We start from the raw sequence: 20,000 nt of genomic DNA on the forward strand, positions 1-20,000 counted from the left end.
AAGGAATAGATTTTCCCCCTTTCTTTTGCACATAAAAGCAACGATTATTTCTGATCTATAATTAGACTGGAAGAAAGTCAAAGGGTGACTCAATATATTGTAAAAATGGTAGTGCAGTCACAAAGTTACAGGTCTTGGGGCCATATATAGCAATCACCACCATCACGATGTGATGTGTCTGCATCACACGGTGCCTTCCACACTGGCCAGGGATTTATGGGAAACTGGCAATTATGACATATGTCCAGCTATTGCTAGCCTCAGATTTATCCCTGTGGTCCTTTTTTGTCTAGCATATTGCCTGAGCACAAACCAGGCAGGAGGAGCACTTATTCTTGCAAAGCTTTAATAATCTGTGAATGGCTGCCTACAAACTGATGTAGGGCACTATCATTCTACAGCTGCAATCCACCAGCCTCACGAAATTGCTGGCCACAAACAGTAATTAATCTTTTTATCCCTCAAATTGTAATTTTGACTATGAACTGTGCGCGGCCATAAATCAGCGGCACATGCGCTGCGTACAGTGCATGAATCACGGCCGGGACTCCGTCCGACTGCATACACTGTGTTTAACAAGCTTTATAAGGAGCCATCGGGCTTTATTATGGCTCTGCCTGACTCCAACAAAAACTGAGCCTGGAGGCCCGGGGACACGAGTTAAGATGAAAATACTTATTAGAGTACATTACTTCTTGATGTAGATGGCGTTTTCCGTGGAGTCACTCCACGGTGCGTGGCACAACATAAATCAGAGGTTTTTCGGAGACTAATAAGACCTGCCACCATCTATTCATTACTCTGCCTGCAAATTTGGGCCATCACTCATTAGTAATTTGATGATTAACACCCCCCACCTCAGCAGGTCTGCAAGGTGCGGGGGCGGACACAAAGACTGCGGCTTCCGGAGAGGGCGGCTAGGGGGCCGCCTTTGCAAGTGCTCTCCAAAATAATTGGTCACCGTTCTCGAGTGCTTGGGTGTCGGCGCATCTTGTAAGCAACGCAGGAAGCCTCGCACGTACACTCAATAATGCGCCCGAAAGTTGAGGACCACAATATGATTTGACATTCCATCATACATCCCGGAGACAAAGGTCCGCACAGGAATGTGAAGTAAGACATTTTCTTGTTAATAAAGCATTGATCCGATGTATTGATTTTACATGACATGGCTTTTGCTGGGATTTTGCCCTCTTTTTTCTTTGCAAATAGTAAAGCTCTTCAAAATGCCTCGGCGTATGTGACATGGCAAAATTTCTAACTCTCTGTGATGTAAATTCTATATGTGTAAAACCACTTCATAATCAGACCATTAATCATCAGAAGCTGTCAGCGTTGACTTGGGGGACAATTTGTCATGTCTCTGCCTAGGCCCAGGCCAGAGTGTCAGGCAAAAGCATAGTTCAGGCCGCGGGGCGCGTGCGCAGTCGCCCAGCCTCACCAAGCGACTTGGTCCAAAAAGGATTAGATAAAGTATTACCTTTCCTGAACAGGGAACAAAAAAGGCGGCCCACTGCATTTCTAACGTGTCAGGTTTCTCCTCTCCCCCAGCTAATCACCATGACTGTGTGACTTAATGAATCGGCCTGATGAAAGGTGATCAGAAAAGATAGATGGGCGGCCATTATTGATTTCATGCAAATGCCCCTGACAGGTGATAGACGCTTTAATGCAAGCTTTCAGAAGCTTTATGACTTGTAATAACCATACACTCTCATTCTGGGAGAGACGCTTTCCAATGTTTCAGTTGAATTGATATTCTTCTTTGATGCCCAAAAATATGTGAAAGCAGGGTAAGTACGTGGGCCCCTTTCACCTCTCAGTTCAGCCCAAAGAGCACTTATATCTTGAAAGCAATGCCAAGAATAAGCGTGGCACTCCATTGGAAGTTCGGATGTGAGGCGTAATTGTGCACTGTGGGCTCCTGCCAGGCTGGATGCGGGCCGAGGCAAGGGGCTGGGGCTGCCATTCCAGCTCTAAATCCCTTCCAGGGGCTGGGCTACTGGAAGCCCAGTGAGTTCGCGTTCAAGAATTAGAAAAAACTGCCCCTCTCTTTTTAAATTGCAGGAGGAATGACACGCGTTCGTGGTTCTGGGAGGCTTCTGATCACCGAAGGTGGGGGTTCCCAATCCACCTCTGTGCCCCCAAGAGCACCTGCCTTCTACAGAGCTCCTGGGTTCTGCAAAGCCTGGCCAACTGGTGTCCCCTCTGGCCCACAGCCCCCCAAACCCTACAGAACCCACCACCGCCCTGCACCATCACTGGCAAGTTCCCCGACGGGAGGAGAAAGCACCGGGGCCTCACACACATCTCATGAGCCCTCCGCACGCAGAGTTTACGGGCGAGAGCCCTGCCGAGCCAGGGCAAGGCGCTGGCACGTCCAGTCACAGAGCCCCGAGCCAGGCCAATCAATACCACTTTCCTGTTTTAGAACTGGGTAATTATGAGGGGGAGAGATTGCCTGACCTTTCACCTGAGCTGCATTACTTTGCTGATATTAAGATAAATTGCCTGATTTTGGGTAAACATATGCTGCAATTCAAACTGTCAGCACTGGTTTGCTCAGGGATAATTTGTATTGATCTCCCAGCTTCTTCCCAATTTTGCTTACTGACCTCGTGGATAATTAGAGAAGGAGCCTTGGGTGAGCTCAAGTCGGGGATGAAGAAGAAATATGAAGAAGAATAAAGCAAATTTGTTTTATGTTAATATTTGTCGGTCCTCCCCCCACCCTCACATCTGTCAGCATCTGGAGAGCCGTAAATTAATGTACTTGGTTCCCGAGCAATTTATTCCCAGGAATTATTTAGCAGCATGCTTAGTCTCCGAACATGTGTCACTGGGTTAAATTAATTTAAACTCTGCCTTAAACACAACAAAAACAAATGTTATTTTCTACTGAAGGGGGAAAAAAACAATACATTTCTCAAAATTTTGAGAAATGTATTGTAAGCTCCCAACTTTCTGCATGGAATTCCACATATCTGGATCTGAGAGGATGAGTTTTCTAAGAAATCCCCCCAGAAGTAATTAGTGCCCATTATTTGTCCTGAATTCAAATTTTGCTACGATGGGTTGCTGCGTATAAGAGATGAATGTATGTGTGAAATTATATCGTTTAAGATATGTCAGATTACAAGGCTGTTGTATCAAAAGTCATAAAACAAATCTCCCCTGTGAAATATCTCTTTATTAACCGTGCCATAAGATATTAACATTCCTCATTTAGTGGAGGGCCTTTTATCTGTTTCAAATACATTATTCGTCCTTTTAGAGATAAACTGTATTAATATCCATTTGAGTAGGCTACCGCGGCCTAATGCATAGTAATTTTTGTTGGAGAGCTTTTATTTTAGAATAAGAAAATTACACAGCAATAAAACCTGAATGAATCAGAAGCTAGAAGAGCCGGGAATCACATTCCATGCCAAATGAGGCAAGCAGTCGGGCAGCCTGTGAAAGGCCAGATATCCGGCTATCATATGCAGGCCAGTATCCAGAGCGGGTCATACAAATAGAGCCTGACACGACCACATAGACTCAATGCTTCCTGCACGCTGGAATAGCCTACAGCTCGGGAAGGATACATATTTAAATATATTTGAGTGTACTGGAGTTAATCTCGTTACTTTATATGCATTAAGTCATAACAGAAGAAGCATTCTAAATATTTAAGTCATGCCCGTGTACTGGGGGATTCATCACCCCGCACTTGATACAATGTTAACGGTCTGTGATGTCAGTTCAACTTGGGATTGCTGCAGCTAATGTGGCAGCAGAAATGGCATCAGGCGCTGAGCTGCAGCTGGGGCCAGAGCGGCTCCAACCGGCCTGCTGCAATTAGAGACGTACCGGCGGGCAGGAGGCACTGGGATTTTCTTTCTTGTGACATACGTGGTTGTAGTTTTCATTTTGATGGCTTAACCTTCTTTGTCAGCCAACCCTGCCCTGAGTTCATGTTGCTCTCTAATACCCCAAAATGTATATGATTATTTTATTAGACCTGAATAGCAAGTCCGTTAGCTTATAAACGTCATTCAATTAAATTAGGCAAGGGGACACGTTCAGTACTTCTGGGTTGATAACACAGAAAAAAAGAAAAATTCGGATTGGAAAACATACACGTTTGGGGCCAGTGAGCACTTTCTACAAAGAGTAGTGGAACTATCCATCTTAAATCCAGTTCCTGCACCAAACATTTTATCAAGCAGCTACTACATGCCTGGGGCTTGGTCGTGGGTCCCCACCAGCTGTGGGAAATCCACCCCCAAGGGCATCCTGTGAGCAGCAGCCAAGAGCAGAGGGAACTGCTGCAAGGGACTCTGGCAGTCCAGGGCGTTGAGGTCCCCCCAAGGCCTGGAGGCTCCCTGCCTGCAAACAGGACTGGACTGTGGCAGGAAGGAGGGGACAGGGTGAAAGAGCTTAATTGTGATGGCAACCTCCTGACCACCCCTGCCCGGGAGAGCTGGAGAGCAGCCCAGCCAGCGAGCAGTGTGCGCCGCCTGTAAGTACTCCTAGAGTGATTGCTCTTCCAGCCACAGTTGTGTTTTTAAAATAGTGTCATTCAACACACAAGGGGGAAACTCGCAGGTAGGAAATGAGACGCTTTTAGCATCGCCTCTCCATTGTTTAAGCCCAAGCCCAGCACGCAGAGAGAGATACAAGAAGTTTTAGGTTTAGCGCAAATTTTCTTCCTGCCTGAAAAACCTGACTCCAACAATAAAAACAGGAAGACATTCATTTGCTTCATTCCAGCTGCTGGCTGCAGCTATTAAATGAGTTCCAGTTTCATTTCAATAATGATCATCTTCCTGTAGCTTCCCAATCATGCATTTGTCATAACGCAGTAATTTTCTAGCTACAAACAGATCCTCGTAATGAGGCAGTTTTTCACATTAGCAACATAACTACATAATAAGAACATCTGCAGTTCCTTTTCCGAGGGACAAGAACGCGCCTCAATTAAGGCAATGGGGATTGTTAAATAAGATATAGTATATTTTACTAACAGGGAGACCCAGACCCTACCCCAACAGACTGCAAGCCGTCAGTGTGCCTGAATGAACACAGGTTGTAATGTGTAAAAATTAAATAAAGTAAAATTAAATTGCTCAATACAAAGACATTCCTCTAGAGGGTGTTAGTGATTTCAGTGACAAAGTGCTATTTGCTGACAAGTAGTTTACACATTAACCAGCTGAATCCAAGGGGGAAAAATGCCAATAGCAATTATATCACCTTGAGGTTATTAAATGTCCCACTGATAAGTAACTAGGTGAACTTGACCAGGTGATAAAGACTGCTGTGAGCAAATGATTGTGCGGTGAAGAATGTTTTTCTGTCCTGCTGTTTCTCCAGATAGCTTTTCTTTCAAAAATGACTGTATAAAAAGTTGCATTAAAAATGTGTGGCCACGGAAGACAAAATTGATATTTAGCTCCCCCCTGAATACCTTGCCCCCACCAGAGCGCCTTCATCATTCCACCTCAAAAACATTACACAAAGTCTGCAAATGCCTGCTTTTTCTCCCTTTTTTAGGCTTTAAAATGATGCTAAGTTCTTCACTTTATCATCAACTGTCTCCTCCAAGTGCATTTCATCTATAAGAAATTCAGATGCTCGGGAAATTAAAATTTCAAAGATCTGCTGCAAAAAAAATCAATGGGGCGAGATCAATGCTCATAGAAATTTCATGAACTTTGAACTGATCCGGGCATGATGATGAGAGGTAGCTGGAGTTTCAGGCGGCTGATGGCTCCTCACATGGATGAAAAGCGGCCAGGGCAGCTGAGAGGAGGGCTACGTTTTAGATGGGTTTTTGCTTTCATATTTTGTCCGACAAAAAAATTAATTTTTAGTCTATTTCAGTAACAAGCAAAAATAGAAAAAAAAACACTGCCTTCCTGATACGACGTGTAATACCCCGCTTCTTAAGAGCACCTAATGCTTTGCACATTAACGCGGCCATGGAATGAAATCGGTTCCCTCTGCAGCCGATTGCAGGTGCAAATTAATATTGTAAAATGAAGATCAATACATGGACAGGGCCAGATCAATAGTGGCTAAATTATTGCTGCATTTTCCTCCTCATTCAAGATGAGTTGTGTTTTCCTCTCAAAGTCAATACTTTGCAGCTTTTCTCATTAATTTCTCAATAAATTTGGCAATGAATTTCAATCACAGCACTCGGCAGGGTGAGCCAGGCATTGTGGTGTGCACGGGAAGCACAAAGGCCTTGCAGCCTCCGCGTCGTTCACCAGGGGCGCTGCCCGCGGGGGCCGGCCTGGCTCCCCAGCCTGGCAGGAAGACGTCAGGTCACCCTCGTCCTACACCCAGAGGCAAACCTTGTGTTTGCCCTCACAGAAGTGACAGTGGCTTTTCTAGCATCCTGGCTGCTCCTGTCCGTGGGGCTCCCCAGTGCCAGCGGGGGATGGCTCAGACCTGCCTAGGGTCACCCTGGGTTTCACACCAGTGACTCCAGCATCCCCCCAACCCGCTCACTGCAGGGTATTTCTGTCGAAAAGTCTTCTAAGGTTGAGAAAAACACTTGACTTCTAATTGGAATTAGAGCCGCCTCCTTCGTATCGGGAATATTGTTCTGGAATTCACACAGACAGCCCAACCGGGCCTCGTGCACAGGGACCAGCTTCCATTCACCACTGCCTGGCAGCGGATGGCGGCATTGTGATGTGACACCAGGCACAGAAAAGGGGACAGCTCATCTTCCTTGTACCAAAATAATACCCCTGCTGACAACTATTGGATTGCATTCAAACAATTCTGTTTACATACCTCAACGAATACACTGGATGATGGCTTTTATAGTCGTGTGGAAACTACATCTACCCAGCCCAGCCCTGCAGCTCGGAAAACTAAGGCACGTGGCCTCCTCACTTCTCCGTGGCTTTCGCCTCTGGGGACGGGACTGAGGGAGACAGGCACTTCCCAAGGCGGAGGCTCTGAGGTCGGGAAGTGGGCCCCAGGTATCCTATAACCCTCAAGCTCCCCAAGAAGGCTGTTCTAACGTTTTAACCTAAGGGGAGAAATGCCTGGAAACAAAAGGAAGAGACACCACCCAGTAAAAGCCACCCTCAACATGATAAAAAGCTGTGTGCGATTGAATGCTATATCCTTTTCTTTAAAAAAGGAACATCAAGTGTCCCTCTGCTGCCACGCCTCCCAGAGACTTTTTGCAGGGAGGAGAGAGGTCTTAAGAACCAAACAGGAAATCTAATGCTCTGTGGAGAACCCTCTGAGCAATGGATTTGCACACTTTAAACCAGCGGAAAATCTGCACACAGAGGTAAACAGAAAAAGGAGTTTGCAAAGCCCAAGCCCCTCCCGAGGCCAGAGGTGTCCCTGCCAGGGTTGAGGACAGAGGCATCCCTGTCCTGTGCTCTGGGGTGGGCCACACTCCCGTGGGGACGTTCCCAGCCACCCCATGCACTTGTTCAGGCATCTGCCCTCCCCATAGGAGGAAGGCCACCCAACAGGTCACCCTCTGCCACATGCCTGCCCTACTCAGTGCGATGTGCACAGTAGGTGTTCAAGGTAATGAGTAATGCAGGCCCCTTGGAGACATCTGGCCAACACAGAAGGTATCACATTTTCAATTTTGAAAAGCCAAAGTGAATGTCATGTTTCCATATGTTCACAAAAAAAATGTATTCACAAATGTTCCTGGCAGTGTTTTCCATAACATCCAAATGTTCATCAATGAATGAATGGATAAACAAAATGTGGTATATCCATACAATGGAATAGTACTCAGCCATGTACAGGAGCAAAACCTTGATACCTGTTACAACAGGGATGAGCCTGGAAAACACGCAAAGTGAAAGAAGCCAGACACAAAGAACTATATAAATGTGTGACCCCATTTATAGGAAATATCTGGAACAAGCAGATCCATAGGGAAAGGAGGTAGATTCATGGTTGCCAGGAGCTAGGGGAGGGCAGGAAAGGAAAACCAAGGCACAGGCTGCCCTCCATGCTCTCACTTCTCTATGGCTGTCACTTCTGGGGACCAGGACAGATCCAGAGACAGACGCTACCCAAGGGAAGGAGGAATGGGGCAACAGCTAGTGGACACGGGGTTCCTTTTCGTGTGATGAAAACACTGTTGAATTAGACTGATGGTTGCACAAACTTTGTGAATATACGAAAAGCCACTTAATTGTATACTTTGGGTGAATTCTATCATATGTGAATTATATGTGAACAAAATACAGTGTTTTTAGTGAAAGTAACGTTTCTCATCTGAATTAGAATATATGTGCCAGCTCCGTCTGTACTAAGGAAATATTTTCCAGGGCCAGAGTGCTGTTTAGAATAAAGATGTGTCCAGTACCTGCGTAAAAGCACAGGGCTCCACACAGGTGTGAACAAGTCAGAGCCCAGCAGTGGGGGAAGGGCCTGGTGTGGGGAATCGATTCCCATTCAGGGAGCATAACTCTGTTTCCCAACATTATTACCCTTTTCAATCTCCATGGAGGCACTTTTAACTCCTGGTTTTTCAGGCTGCATAAAGAAGAAAAGGAATGTTCTAAGGCAGAGACGCTTTAAAGACATCACCAAGATTAATGTAAACACTGGAATCCCCAAAAGCACAGCCCTTGAACACAGCATGCTGGATTATGTGTCTCCTATAAAACCATCCTATTTCCACATAGGGGTTCCCAAATGCCAAGGTGTACTGGGACCAGAAGGCCATCGTGTCCTCATCTGACCTCCTTCTTGCCATGGCAGCCCCCAACCCAGCCCTGGGCCTCCCCCCTCACAGCCCCATGCCCAGCTGGCACTCCTTGGCCTGGAACTCCTCAACCCCTGCTGCTCAGCCTCCAGGGGTACAGCCTCTACGGCCACCTCCCAACCATCTCCCCAGGGCGCCCCTCCTCTCAAATCTACCAGCGCCTCATCTGCTCCTCTTGTCATCGGATGGAGTGCCTTCTCCATTTTGACTATTTTATTAACTTTTCCATGTCCCACTTCATTCCTGCAAGACCTCAAGTCAGTGTGATAGCAAATGTGGCTTCTGCACCAGACACGTGCCAACTGCCATCCAGATACCAGGCCCCGGGCTGCCAGGATGGAGACTGTCACTTCCCTTGGCAAGGGACCCACTGCCGGGGGGGCAGGTATGTCACCCCACCTGATACCCCCACCATGAGCGCCTATGAGAACCAGTAGCTTCCCCGCCTCTCAGTATCACCTACTGTGTCCAGGTAGGAGAACACTGGGAGCCAGGGGCAGATTCCAAACCATGTTGATGGCGAGCTTCCACAGCATGCCACACCTTCACATAAGACACCGTGCTCACACTACGCTTGTCCTACAGATCATTCCCGCCAGCTGGCATTTTGCAAATACACAGGAAAGGCGAATCACCGATGTTGGTGGACTCTGGGGTGGTGAGGAAGGGGAGCAGTCCCCTGGTGAACACGGGGCTCGGGCACGTGGCAGGTGTTCACTATCATGGTGCCACAGCAAAGCCAGGGCATGGCCTGGAACCCAGTCCTTGGGGTTGTACATACCGAATGCCAGCTTCCCTGGGCAGTGGGCATGTGAAGCTGCAGCCCAATACCCTCCGTGGTGTCTGCCGGTGACACGTTTCTCTCCCTTACAGGGTATTAAGACTCAGTGGACTTCTGAAACAATCACCACCCTAGCCTATGGCCTGTTTACAGTCTTTAGTTTGGGACAGGCCACGGCCTGATGCCAAGCATGTGGTAAAGCAGTCTCGATGCCACCTGTCCTGAAGGCTGTTCCATCGTAAGAGCCCTGGAGGAGCCGCCACCCTCAGGTTGGTGCCTGTTTGGAAGCTCAGTGCCCACAGGCCTAAGCTCGCATGGGATGTTTCTGCAGTGTGAGCATGTTCCTTAGGAAAAACACCAAGTGGGTCTTCCGAACTAGGGCTAGAAGGGATGGCCATCAACAAGCATCTGACTGACCCCAGCCTGGGTGCCTGGGGCTGAGACAAGAAGGGCCAGTGGGGAGATTCCCAGCCAAGGGCCTCCTTTAGAGAAGACAAGGAGGTAAAAAGATGGAGAAAAACCTCACAGAATCCACCCTCCCTAATCCGACCCCCTGGATTTCCTGACTTTAGGCTTCCTCAGATGCCTAGAGGGCGGGTCCAGGCCTCAGAGGCTCCAGGGCTCACTGTGCCAGGCTGTAAGCTCTCTATCTGGGAAGACACAGAAAGGGCTATCTCAAGAGTGCAGGGAGAGGGTGGCATCCAGAAAGGAAAGGAAGAAAAGAATGGCCCCGGCCACGCAGTACCTCTAAGAAACTTTCTTCCCAAGATGATTTGCACCAATGCTGACCAAAATCTGCCACGGCCTCCTATCTCAACGGGAGCTTCTCTATTTAAAATTTCGCACGCTCCGTAATGACCCTTCGAGAGCATGCCCTCTGCACGCACTTAGGTTCCTTGTGAAGTCAAGTTGCTCCATGTGCTCGTGAAAAGCATCTGAAAACTTTGATTTTGCCTTTTGGTGTAGCAAACAGTCCACATCGCTGACAGACAGCCTTCTATTTGTTGTTGTGGCTTTATTTCAAAGCCACTCTAAAAGACAAAAGTTACGTTTTACTCATTTTGCTTTTTTTTGTTTTGGAGATGGAGTCTCAGTCTATCTTGCTCAGGCTGGAGTGTGGTGGCACAATCTCGGCTCACTGCAGCCTCCGCCTCCCGGGTTCAAGAGATTCTCCCGTCTCAGCCTCCCATGTAGTTGGGACTACAGGCGTGCGCCACCACACCTGGCTAATTTTTTTTGTATTTTTAGTAGAGACGGGGTTTTACCATGTTGGCCAGGCTGGTCTTGAACTCCTGACCTCAGGTGATCCACCCGCCTCAGCCTCCCAAAGTGCTGGGATTACAGGCGTGAGCCACCACGCCTAGCCTCATTATGCATTTTCTACAACAAATTAAAAAGGCCCAACTGATTGAAATGATAGTTTTGTAAAAGCACTTTTTCTCAGGCGAGGCTTTTGTAATCCAAGCCTCAGCCTAGAGCCAACGTGCACAGACAGGTCTCAGGACCCTCCAAAAACAGCCTCACATGAAACCACGAGCAGCCAGGCTCCAGCACTGTCACTGACCCAGCTGGCGGGGCACACGCCGGAGCGAAACATAGTCTATCGATTCCAGCCATGGGCTGTTAGCACTGGGCCTGATGTCCAGCCGTGTAGATTTGGTGGGAGGGAGCTTGAGGCACTGGTAACTTATAAGCCAGAAAGAGAAACAGAGGCAGTGTTTGGTTCTTGTTCCTATTTTTCCAGGACAACAGAGTGATCTATTTCACCTCCTCTTTGGTGCTGAAAGAACCACACACTTCTGTTTCAGGTCCTCTACCGACATGTTTGTGCTGATGTCTCCCTTGGTCTTCAGAGTTTAACCTGTGGGAGTTGTGGCTGAAGTGATCTGTGATATTGAATTTTACATCTTCTTATCCCCGCTTTATTCTGCACTTCAGGTGATCACACTTATTTTGTTCTAAATGGTCTGCTGCTCTCTTCTCCCACAGTCCCACACCATCTCCTGGACCCACTCCAAGCTGTTTTCAGAAGCACGTCCTACTCAATCAGAAACTCAAAAGTCCGGAGTGTGATCCCACTCTACCCCCGACTCTCCTCCCTGCAGCACCGAGAAGGACCATCGCAAGGTGAGTGAGGAGCGGGACCAGAGGACCCACCTACTCAGGGGGCTTAACAGGAAGAGGGCCGGGCCCGCCTCTGCCATCCTCAACCCAACAATTACCAAGTGAAATCCAGATGACCCTTTTGTCCTTTGGGGAAGATGAATGGCCGTCTCCTCTCTGCTACATTTTGTCAGGTTTGGGGCTGAAGAGTCAATACCTTCACCTTGACATGGAAACTTTGTGATTTATCAGCTCATTTCTCCTCCTGGGTTAGCGTGGCCCCGATGAGAGCAGCCAATCGGGGTGCAGGGTGCAGACTTGGTCACAGCCACTTGGAAAACGACCAAAGCCCCCTCGGATGACAGACAAATGTGTCTTGTTAGCAACAGCCCAAAAGCGCTTGACTTGTACTAATAACAAAAAGGCCATGCTGGTCACCGTGGGTCTAAAGACGAAGCACCCTGTCACCAGCCTGGTTGGGAAATTAGCAAATAATGTTCTTTTCCTTGATAAATGGGTGACAGCTCCCTCTCACCAATCATTTTTAACATGTTGATGCATGCCTATGATCCCACTGGAGGAGCAGAAAAGTTTACTGGCCCTCAATTTTCAGATGATGAATGGAACTCTCTAAATGTGCGATTTCTGTATGAGGTATAGTTCATTTTAAGCAATTCTAGTAAATGGGTGTCACTGATTAGGACAAATAGTCTACTTGTGCAATAGCACAAACGGTGTGTCTCATTCTCCTGGTCTCCTTCGAGACGGGAAAGAGAGGGGACAGCAGTGACCCTGGAAGCCCTCCCGGCCCCACTCTTCAAAGGGCCATGTTATCGAATCTCACCCCAGCACCCACTTAGCATGCTGGCAGATTAACTGATCATGGTTTGGGTTGATGCTATGCCGTAGCAGTGGGGAGGACAGCGGTGGGAGCCTGCCCTCCCTCCCTTCCTTTGTGGCTCTGCCTAAGGGGCCCTGAGGACCCTTGAAATGACCCCAGTGATGGCAGTGGGCCTCACTCCCAGGGGAAGGGGCTGAGGCACAGATGCACGCCACCCCACTTGGTATGAAAAAAAAAGTCACCCTTTGCCATCCATATTTAAACAAAGGACAAAAACTAAAGTGGCGTCAGGAGAAGTTGTGTTGTTGGAGTCATGCATTATCTTGTGATTATCCCGATTCTGGGCAGGTCCAGAGTCAGCCTGAGCTGAAAACACAGACCCAAGCTATTCTCTGATAGAACCAACCTGATAGAAAAGCAAAGGTGCCTGGAGGGTGTCTATTCTTGGGGGGTTCACTGGGGATCATGGGGGGGATGCAGACATCCTTGGACACCATTGACTGGTAGGTTTGAAGCAGGACAGCCAGTGTGGCTGCAGGAGGGCCCACTGCAGACAGGAACGAACAGTCAGCCACGGGGGACCCCTGGCCACACCACGGGATGATGAGAGTCACTGACAGAATTGAGCCAAAGATTCCCCAAACTCCAGGACCCATGAGGAAAGCATGTGGTTTACATGGAAGGAAGGCATTAGCATTGAGTTGAGCATAGTAGAAACAGTATGATTTGTGGGCGGCAATTAAGCATCATTTGCTCTGTGCATCCAAGTAATTTGTTTGAGGAGCACCGGCCTGGGAGACAGCAAGCTGGGGCTGGCGTGGTCGAAGGGCACAGTCGACTCCGCAGTGCTGACGGGACCGCCTCTCAATGCACACAAAAGATCTTTAACACACTTAAGAACCACGAGAGCTTTCACGAGGGGAGTGAAGTGGGACTAAATTGTGGACACCCGCCAGGAGACACGGGGGAAACCCTCACCCAGGGCCAGGACAGCCCTGGAGGACACAGCGTCGCCCCTTGACACACTGCCAGTTTTAAGGCACATTATGACTTTAAAAGAAAGAAGAAGGAAAGTAAACCATAAATACTGTATCAGAAAGAGCAGAAACTGTTAGCAATTACTGGTTGAGTAACGATTTCATAAGCCTGAAGGTGAATGAACATCCTTGTGCAGAAAATAATCACTTTTATGTTCCCATCTAGTAACTGCATCCCAGGGCTGGGAGCGGTCCAGGTATTCCGCCGTCAAGAGCTCCCTGTGTCCACTTCGGATGTGGTTGCTATCGACTGCCAATATCTTGTTTAGTAACTGGGTTCAGTCTGTCGCAGACAACATGTTGACTCCCAGTAATTTGTGGTAATTTCTTTAATTGAGCAAAAGAAATCTCTAAAAGGAGGGTGGGTCAATCAACCATCCGGGTGCAAGAAACCAAGAGTAAGAACACCCGACCCAGCCACGCCCCCAGGGTCCCGTGAATGATGCTGGAAGTCAAGCCACCTCTCCCAACCGGCCTCAGTGCTTTTGTTTAATAGGAAACCATTCTGCCAAATGGACACTGTTGGAAAACAGTAACACACGCATTTGTGCCATGATGCTTCACACTTGAAAACATGTCTATGAAAGTAGTTTCCTCAGTAACATAATTTCAATTAGATGCATACAAATTCCAATCTGTCTTAATCGAATAACACTGTAATGCTTATATTCTAATTAAAAAATAATTTCTTTTATTACTCTTAACCATTTGATGCGTTTCTACGGGTGAAATTATAAATGCGAAACTGCTCAATCTGTGTATACTGCGAGTTTCTCAGGTAGGACATTCTGGGACTATTTTAATTACTATTAAACAAGCAAATGGTACACTATTAGACAAATATTAAAACAAGCATTGCACTCAGTTATTAATTTGCACTATTCACTTTTAAATGCAGCAAATATCTCATTAATTTAATTTTAGGTGCCCACCAGTTTATATTGCATTTTACAGTCTAGAAGGCAATTTACTATTAACTGGCAATTACATACAGAGTGATTGTTAATTCTGCTCCTAAGTGCTAGCCGCTTGAAAATTGTTCTCTCTCTCTAATTTCTGACCTTCTTACAACAGGGTGAGGCACATGGGAATACAAAGAACCAGTATGGAAGCGCTGGACATGTCATTTGTGACTCATTCTTTTAATTCACCGTGCTAATCAACTGAACCGCCACAGCCTCCCAAGGTAATTGTGTCTTTATAGGAGTTGAAAGCAGCAGGCAAAAGGGCCTGGATGGATGGGGCCTGGCCTGCCTTCCCCTTCCCACTCGGGGTTGACTAATAGGGTCTGGTTCAGAAAAATCTGGTGTTTCTCAGATCACTGTAAACAGATCATTGAGGCCCTTAGCAAAGCCCCTCCCAGCCTCTGGCGGGCGGCCCCTCCTCTGAGCACAGGTTCATTAGCCCTCCGCCTGGCGGCCCCAGCCGGCCTCACGCGGGGAAGGTTAAATGTGAGGGTGTCCCGGCAGCCTCCGGGGCTGGGGGACACTGATGGGAACCAGACGCCCAGGGGACGGTGCCTACGTCGTGACATCCAAAGGGGCTGGCTCAGTTTTCAGCGGGGGAGTGCAATTCCCGGTGATTACCTCATTGTCCCCATCAATTTTGGGGCAATGCAAATCAGACAGAAGCTTCCAGGTCAGACAGGTCATGACCCTACCTTTCCTCTGCTCCCCAGCCTGTAGAGCCTGTATCCCTTACATCACCTTTGAAATGGATATTCCTGTTAATGACTGGGGTGTGGGGGAGCCAATAGGTTAACCTCCAGCCAGGAAAGGCTGGGCTGTGGCAAGCATCACCAAACACCCACTCATGGGAGCATGTCTCGATGGAGGAAATCCCTGAAGCTTCGGGCAGCCAGGACCCTGAGCTTGTGCCCGAGAAGCCCAGTCAGCCCCAGAGTGGGCACAATATGGGCTGCAGATATAGAAGGTGGGCACTTGGATAGGCTGGGTGGGGGCTGGAACTAAGGGGTCCACTGGTCCCTTAGTAGGAGGATATGAGACCTGGAGAGGATATCCCTGGCCAAGGAAGGCATCCTACCTGGCTGGAGGGCAACAGGAACAGGCTACAGACAGGAGAGAGCTGCCCCCTCCCTGCACCAGCCCCAGAGCAGCAAAAGCAGGGCCCGGCCATGCTGGGAATTGGGGGGACGCTGACATCGCAGGCTCCGCCACACCATGTGATACCTGCCAGCCAGTGACAGGCAGCTCCTCCCACCCTACACATCCGCAACTGTCTCCAAATGCACAGCCCAAGGCCTTTCTCTGCAGCACTGGGGACAGAATCCCCAGGAGACAGCAGGCAAAGTGCAAAGAAAGGACTGGACCTTTCAGCAATCTTCTTTCTTAAAAGTCTCATTTCTAACAATAGCTGTGCAGACTTCCCCACCAAAAAGCCCACATATGCAAAGATCTGAACTCATGAAAGGATCCGCTGAAGGCATCCACTAAAGCATTCATCCGGGATGGGCTGACAGTCCAGTGTAAGAACAGGGGGCTTATTCATCCATTTTTGTGCAGAGGAAGTCAGTCTTGCCACATGCAAACACATGTCACTTTCGTGTCACAAACCAGGACCCCACAGCAGACACAGGCACCTACACAGGAGCCCACCCCTGGCATGTGCCCGCCGAAGCTCAGGTGCTGCTCCATGGCTCACAAGCAATAATCAACACCCGCTTTCCTAAGGAGCTCAGGACTCGAGCAGAGTCCCACAGAACCCAGCCGAAGTTCACCCTCAGTGACTTTCCACAGGAAGGACCATTTATGGAGTGCCTGCCATGTGTTAGACACTGTACATAAGTCATCCCCGATCCTTGCCAAAACCTTGCCAGATAGAGCAGAGGAGAAATTGGGACCACAGGAGTAAGCATATGCCCAGGTCCCAGTCTGTCTGCAAACACCAGGTCTTTGCACGGGGCCTACAGCCTCTACAGCCAGATGTGCCAAGGGACTCAGGGGCATGCGGTACACATACCAACGGTTTGCATAGGAGGCATGTGGAAATGTGCACCGTGTGGCTTCAGCAGACACCGGCAAGGTGCCGGAAAGGACCCCCCAGCCCACGGTGGGATTCTGACATCTCGCCTTTCCCAGGTACCTGGGGCCTACAGATGCTGCACTTTGTTGCACAGCAAAAGTTCTTAATTGTTGAAGTGTATATAAGTGTTTAAAAGGTTCCCCAATTTTTTGAACCCCATTGTGACATGTCTTTATTTTTTTTAAAACACTGGGATTCCAAAACCTGGAGGAGCGGCCCTCTCTCCATCTCAGAGTCTTACATGGAAGCCAAGAGGTGTCCGGACATCAGCTCTTTGCTATGCCCACCTCCCTTGTGGTCTTCTGGCAGCTCCTGAGCACCTGGTCCTGTGTGTGCTGGTCCCACAGAAGGTGGCCCCTAGTGTGGGGCAGGCACTGCCTCTCCCATCCTAACCACATGGAGAGTGCTGAGCTGTCGACTGGACACCTCTGGGACAGCAGCCCTGGCCTGCCACCAAGACCCATCCAGGCACACCCTGGGGTGATGCTGGGCCTGATGTACAGTGGGCAGCGGCAGGATTTATATCTTGCCTTTCTTGCTCACTCCGTCCTTCCTAAGAAGGGAAGAGGCTGAAGGATGTCTATTGCCTCTTTAAACCTTCTGAAAGCAGAGGGGGCTTAGCATCCTCCATGTCACCCGCTCTCTGGACAGAGGAGAGGACTGTGTCCCATTGGGCGTCCTTCAGGTGGTGATGGCAGGAGTTGAAGCCCCATCCTCTAGTCCAGGTTCCTGCTGTGGCCCTCATGGCCACCCCGGGACACCAGGCCACAGTCACCCAGCCACTGCACATGCAGGTCAAGCCCACAGATAGTAAGTATTCATCTTGCTCACTGTCACTCGGTTCCAGCAGGCACTGTCCATCATTAAAAACATCTCTCAAATATCACAGCCTTTGGAGTTGGCTAAGATTAGAAATCAAAATGCAAACATGCCTTAAGTTGAAGTGAGTTGTTTGTTTTGAGATAGGGTCTTGCTCTGTCACCCAGGCTGAAGTCCAGTAGCTCAATCAAGGTTCACTGCAGCCTTGACCTCCCGGGCTCAGGTGATCCTCCCACCTCACCATCCTGAGTAGCTAGGACCACAGGCATACACCACCATGCCCCACTAATTTTTAAATTTTTGTAGAGACAGGGTTTTGCCCTGTTGCCCAGGCTGGTCTTGAACTCCTGGACTCAAGTGATTCTCCCGCCTTTTAAAGTGTTGGGATCACAGGTGTGAGCCAACATGCCCAGCCAATTTGAAGTTTATTTACGGCATTTCTCAACAGCAATCCCGAACAAGTGGTGCTAATTCAGCCCTTGAGTGGACAAAGCATTGTATAGAACTGTAAGATAGCAAGCATGTGTAACTGCATAGGCCACACTTCCTGCTGACAGGAGTCTGTCCTGCACCCTCAAAGAATACGGATCTCCTTTAGGAAGCAGCGTCATGCAGGGTTCAAGACCCCAGGCTGGAGCAAGAAAGACCAGGCTTACATGGGCCTTGCATTTACCCGGGATGTGGCCCGGGCACTGACTTCATCACCTCTCTGAGCCTCGGCCTGTGCAGGAGAACAGCAGTGACACCACGGGGAAGAGGCATAGAGACCAGTGGACACACGGCCCCCTAGCCCCACATGGAGCCAGGCATGTGGGCAGCTGCCCCAGTGGTAGCTGGGTGGCTGTTGTTCCTAATGACTCCCCCTGCCACTTTGTTTACAGGTGAGAAGCCCCACAAAGGGAGAGAGGTACCGAAGGTCACACAGCCATGGGGGCTGCCCCATCCACGGCTTCATACGCCATCTCAAACAAAGATGTGGAAACCGCACATCCAGCTAAACCCACAGGCCAAGGGGGCTTTGTCCGTCTTTCCACAGACCCCTGCCCTCTCTGTACAGTCCTCCCGTGCCCTCATGAGCACCTCCTGGTGGGGAGGAGGCCTCTACCGCTTTCCCACAGAAGCTGGAGCTGTAAACTCACCGGTGTAGACAAAGCGCCCAGGAGCACCTTTGCAGAACTGCTTGGATTTGTAGGAGAGGGTCACTTCGACGACGCCTGGAATGTGCCTCGGCGGGGTCTGGACTCGGATGGCATGGGGAGTTATCAGCTACAAAAACCACACGGTGAACAGGCGCTCAGCGGCGCTGGCTATGAGAGGCGGACACTTGCCAGTTGGATATAATTACCAAAATGAGCACAAATTGGACCATCGTCTTGGAATGCCCCCTCCTAGCTGTCACCCAGAGTCCCGGGACCTACAGTGTTTTTTAAGAAAAATATCTGCAAATGATCCCAGGTTTTAGTTTGCAGGAAAGGCCACAGGGCATCATTCATATGAAAATTGCCACCATATGTCTCCTTAAACCTGCTTCTCGTAATTCTAGCACTAATTGTTCCAGTGGACGGGGGACCTCGATGGCAGGTTTTAAACCCCAGGGCTGCAGGGCAGGGGGGTGTTCCGTAGCCACCCACGGGAGAAGCTGCTGCCACAGGCGAACAGTGCAGTGCGTTAAAAGGGGAATTTGCCATAGGGCACCTTGTGTCAATACACTATTGACAGCTTGTCAAATCCATTCATGAAGACAGCAACAGCGCGAAGCTGACCGAGTCCGCGGGCTTACCTCGCTCCACACCAACATAGTTCCGAATACAACTTGCAGCCCGTCAAAGAAGTTGTCGCCAATTATGATGACGGTGGCACCCCCCGTGGTCCAGCCTTCACTGGGACTGATGGCCTTGATGCACGGAGTGGCTGCTCACACAAGACAGAGAAGGCAGACCTTAGAGCCCCGTCCTCCTCCGACGCTGGGCCGCTCGGCCACCGCGCGTCCCGCGGCCACCGCGGGAGGAGAGGCGCGCCGTTCCTCCAGGCGGCACGCAAAGGGCAACCGTAGATCAGCATGTTGATGTGTTTAAAGCAAACTATTAAATGTTTTATAAAGGAAAGGCCGAGCTGCGGAATACTAGTGAGCGAGAAAAAAATGGCTTGATATAGCAAATTATGTGTCAGGGCAAATATGACTATTACAAATGATTAAGCATTGCATGCATGTGGCATGTCGATTTATCTGCTTTGCTGTACAGATCTAAGCAGAGTCAATCAAAAGGTTGTTGAAGGAGATGGAAGAGCAAATGCCTTGCATTTCGATTCCTCATAAGCAGCTAATTGGGTTGGGTTTTTTCATCCGCGAACTTTGCCTTTTAGTTCAAAACTTCATTTTCCTCTGTCACTCCACAATTACTACTTTTCACTTTTCATCAGGAAAAAAAATCAAAAGCACTATATTAATACTTTTGTCAAAGGTACACATTTTACATCTAATATTGTTTGTCGACAGGAATCCCTGCGCCGCTGGCGTGACCTCTCTTTGTCTCGGGAGCTCTCGCATTTGCATGAGTTATTACAATGGTGCTGCTGCACCGGCCGCAGAGGCAGCCCTGCTGGGGCGGGAGGGGTTGGGGGCAC

The 20,000-nt window shown here is 49.0% G+C and overlaps 1 protein-coding gene across 10 annotated transcripts in view; it reads right to left on the minus strand.

Moving 5' to 3' along the window:
• The window catches only part of EBF3 (EBF transcription factor 3), a 127,465-nt gene that overhangs the window by 13,324 nt on the left and 94,141 nt on the right, over nucleotides 1-20,000 (minus strand). For all 10 annotated transcript variants that reach the window (XM_054660007.2, XM_016919630.4, XM_009459521.5 and 7 more), the window contains exons 9-10: nucleotides 19,156-19,286; nucleotides 18,515-18,641 (exon numbers count right to left, since the gene is read on the minus strand). In XM_054660007.2, the coding sequence (XP_054515982.1) occupies nucleotides 18,515-18,641; nucleotides 19,156-19,286 (258 nt within the window). The remainder of the gene's footprint in view (nucleotides 1-18,514; nucleotides 18,642-19,155; nucleotides 19,287-20,000) is intronic.

This window comes from Pan troglodytes, chromosome 8 (genome assembly GCF_028858775.2).
Source record: "Pan troglodytes isolate AG18354 chromosome 8, NHGRI_mPanTro3-v2.0_pri, whole genome shotgun sequence".
Taxonomy (NCBI): Eukaryota; Metazoa; Chordata; class Mammalia; order Primates; family Hominidae; genus Pan; species Pan troglodytes.